General features: G+C 42.6%; 1 protein-coding gene across 1 annotated transcript; it reads left to right on the forward strand.

Moving 5' to 3' along the window:
• The first annotated feature begins 39 nt into the window (after positions 1-39).
• Positions 40-2,527, forward strand: LOC113477207 (protein NOV-like). The gene is made up of 2 exons (XM_026843412.1): positions 40-354; positions 2,205-2,527. Exons 1-2 carry the CDS (start codon positions 81-83, stop codon positions 2,510-2,512), a joined length of 582 nt encoding a protein of 193 aa, XP_026699213.1. The 5' UTR covers positions 40-80; the 3' UTR covers positions 2,513-2,527.
• The last annotated feature ends 988 nt before the right edge of the window (positions 2,528-3,515 follow it).

Genomic DNA, 3,515 nt, shown 5'->3' on the forward strand with positions numbered 1-3,515 from the left:
CCGCTCGGGCGCTGCGGGACGGCCGCCGCGGTGCTTCGGGAGGCGCGGGGCGGGCGCCGAGTGCCCTCGGGCTCAGCGAAATGCATTCGCGTTTCTCACCAGTGCTGGAGGGAGACAACTGCGTGTTTGACGGGATGATTTATCGCAACGGGGAGACGTTCCAGCCCAGCTGCAAGTACCAGTGCACCTGCCGAGACGGACAGATCGGCTGCCTGCCCCGCTGCAACCTGGACCTGCTGCTCCCCGGCCCCGACTGTCCTTTCCCCAGAAAAATCGAAGTCCCTGGAGAGTGCTGTGAGAAGTGGATCTGTGACCCTAAAGATGAAGTGATTTTGGGAGGTTTTGCGATGGCTGGTGAGGAAACTAAAACTAATTACTGCAGTCGTTGTGAGGAGGAGGTGATATCATACTGGAAATAGTCATGGGGTTGCCACATTTTAAGACACATTGTTTTGTGAGGTCGGTTTTTTCTGCTCATTTTTATCATCTAGAGTCACTAGTGAGTATACAGTGGTTATGACTAAAGGCAGAGCTCGACGGGTAAAGGGAAAGATACTCAGAGGATGAATGTGCATAGCAGTTTTAAAAGGTAGTTAACTTGAGTTAGTTCCCAGTTCTGAAATTGTTGTTTATCTGGTACAGGGTAGTTCAGTGAGTGGAATAAAACAGTGGCAAGCTCATAATTCTCCAAACATTATTTTCCCCCACAGATCAAAGCTACAGTCTTGCTAGCTGCTCTGAAAGAGTATGTTGCATGATAACTATTATTCTAACAGCTTAGTCTACAAGACATTTTTTTTCCCCTTAAATTTCCCAGCTATTACAAGTGGCCAGCATGGTAGCTAAAATGCCAACAAATTTCTGCCTGTCTGTGCTAGAACTCTTGTCATTATTGTTGTCCTCAAAAGCATTATGAAGTGCCTGGAGAAGCATTGATTACACAGTGAGTGGATCCGAAAAAAAAAAAAAATCCCATTTGAAAATGCAGAACTCATAAATGGCTTTTGTAATTCAAAAATAAAGCTACATAATATTTTCCCCCTATTTTCTTACTGAATTAAGTCAACATCCCCTTTAAATTAAACTATTAGTTCAACATGAATTTTCATAACCTACTTTTACTGAGAGTTGAGAGCACTGAATTCTCTTCCAGTCACTGCTTTTTGTGGACTTAAGCAGTTAGTTATGTTGAAACTTAGTTGATCGATTTGAAAAACAAGGAAGGATCCAGGAAGAAATACTCTAGTAACTTGTTGGAGTGCTATGAAGGTTCAATTGTAAGGCACATAAGGCTTAAAGAAAAAGCTTGCCACCTTTCTACTGTTTTTCCTGTTCTTTGATTTGTTTGACAGTGACAGGCTAATCTGTAAAATGACTACATATAGATTGTCTGCATTCTTTCTAGCAATGGCCATCCCTTTTGGGAGGCCACCTTTTTTTGAGCTTTACCATACAAAAGGCAAAAATGCTGTTGTAGAGGAGCTTAATGGTAAGAGCTGTGGCTAACAGCTCAGTCATGTTACCTCATTCTGTTTACTCTTGCGATAACCACTGAACCAAATTGTACAGTTAACAATATTTGCATAATACAGCTCAACACTGCCATAAGGGCAGGACAATGCTCAGAGTTGGCTATGGCTAGTAGCTGTAATAACTGCTGGAAATTACTTCTTTCCTCCCTCCCCACCTCCACCCTGGCTATAATATATCAATAATTGATAAGATTGGGTGACTTTGTGACTCTGGGAGTAAAGGACTTTACTTCCATGCTGTTTATTAGTTTAGATAAATCATTCAGCCTCTCTCAAATCATATCTAATGTAAATATTTTCATGACGTAGCTTTAGAACAGGTATGTGATGTATTTCCATTGGGAAAAGTGAGGAGTGAAGAGTTATTAGAGTTCTAAATTGGTAAAAAAAATTGGCAATAATTCTTCCAGATGTGGACTTGAGTGAACTGAAGCTGAATGCTTTGATGATTACACTGATATGCACTTTTCTGTTATTTTTAGATGTAGGAAGCTGCCATCCAGGCTCCTAAAAAGGCAGCTTTTAAACATCCTAAATCCTGGCAAAAGCATGGAGTTTGGACCTTTTTTTTTGTCTCGCGTGTTTCTTCCCAGATGTAGTAGAGCTCAGTTAGATACTGGGTTTTCACTGGAGTTTTTCTTATACTAAGGTTCTGTGGGGTTTTCTCTCCAGCGTACAGACAAGAGGCCACACTTGGGATCGATGTGTCAGATTCAAGTGCCAATTGTATCGAGCAGACAACAGAATGGAGTGCTTGTTCCAAAAGCTGTGGAATGGGCTTTTCCACCCGTGTTACCAACAGAAATCAACAGTGTGAGATGGTGAAGCAGACACGGCTTTGTATGATAAGACCTTGTGAAAATGAAGAGCCATCTGATAAGGTATGCTGCAAAGAGTGGCAGGGGAGCAGGATCTCTTCAGCTGTAATTCCAAGGTTGCAGTATTATGGTCTAGAATGCCCCAGATGCAAGTGTACGTAAATATAACTTTTAGCATGTGTGCCACAAGCCCAGTGTTTTTGGAAAGCATCAGGCTTGCTGTGCTTGCTCAGCAGTTTTGTGATGCACCTCCAGCAGGTCAAGGGAGGTGATTCAGCCCCTCTACTCCATTCTGGTGAGACCCCACCTGCAGTGCTGTGTTTAGTTCTGGGGCCCCCAACATAGAAGGACATAGACCTGTTGGAGCAGGTCAGAGGAGGGCTACAAAAATGATCAGAGGGATGGAGCACCTCTCCTATGAAGACAGGCTGAGAGAGTTGGGGTTGTTCAGCCCAGAGAAGGCTCTGGGAAGACCTTATTGCAGTTTTTCAATACTTAGAGGGATTATAAGAAAGATGGGACAAAGTTTTTAGCAGGGCCTGTTGCAATAGGACAAGAAGTAATGGTTTTAAACTACAAGAGGGTAGATTTAGACTAGAACTAAGGAAGAAACTTTTGATGATGAAGGTGGTGAAACACTGAAACAGGTTGCCTGAAGAGGTGATAGGTGCCCAGTCCTTGGAAACCTTCAAGGCCACCTTGGACAGGGCTCTGAGCAACCTGACCTAGTTGAAGATGTCCCTGCTTATTGCAGGGGGTTGGGCTAGATAAACCTTTAAAGGTGCCTTCCAACCCAAACTATTCTGTGATAATTTGAGCCATCCCAAATGGATCAGAGATATTGCATGTACAGACTATTTTGACAGCTCACGCAGTCTGATTTTTTCCACAAATGCAATTGTACTGCCTGTATGTATACTTCAAGGCTGTGTGAAATACTGCAAAACCTGCTTGGGTAAATCAAACTTTATCTTAATTCTTATGATGCTCTTTCCAAAAGCGAATCCAACACAGACACTTCACATGCAATAAATGTGTATCTCAGGAAGCTGACTTCTTTGCTGCTTCTAAACATTATAAAAGTGTTACTGTAAAGGAGAATAACATGTAGCCAGGTAAGAGGACCATCACTTTGTGTAATATTTGGAGTGTTGGAAGGCATTTA

Source organism: Athene cunicularia (assembly GCF_003259725.1).
Source record: "Athene cunicularia isolate RWA chromosome 2 unlocalized genomic scaffold, athCun1 chr2_part1, whole genome shotgun sequence".
NCBI lineage: Eukaryota > Metazoa > Chordata > Aves > Strigiformes > Strigidae > Athene > Athene cunicularia.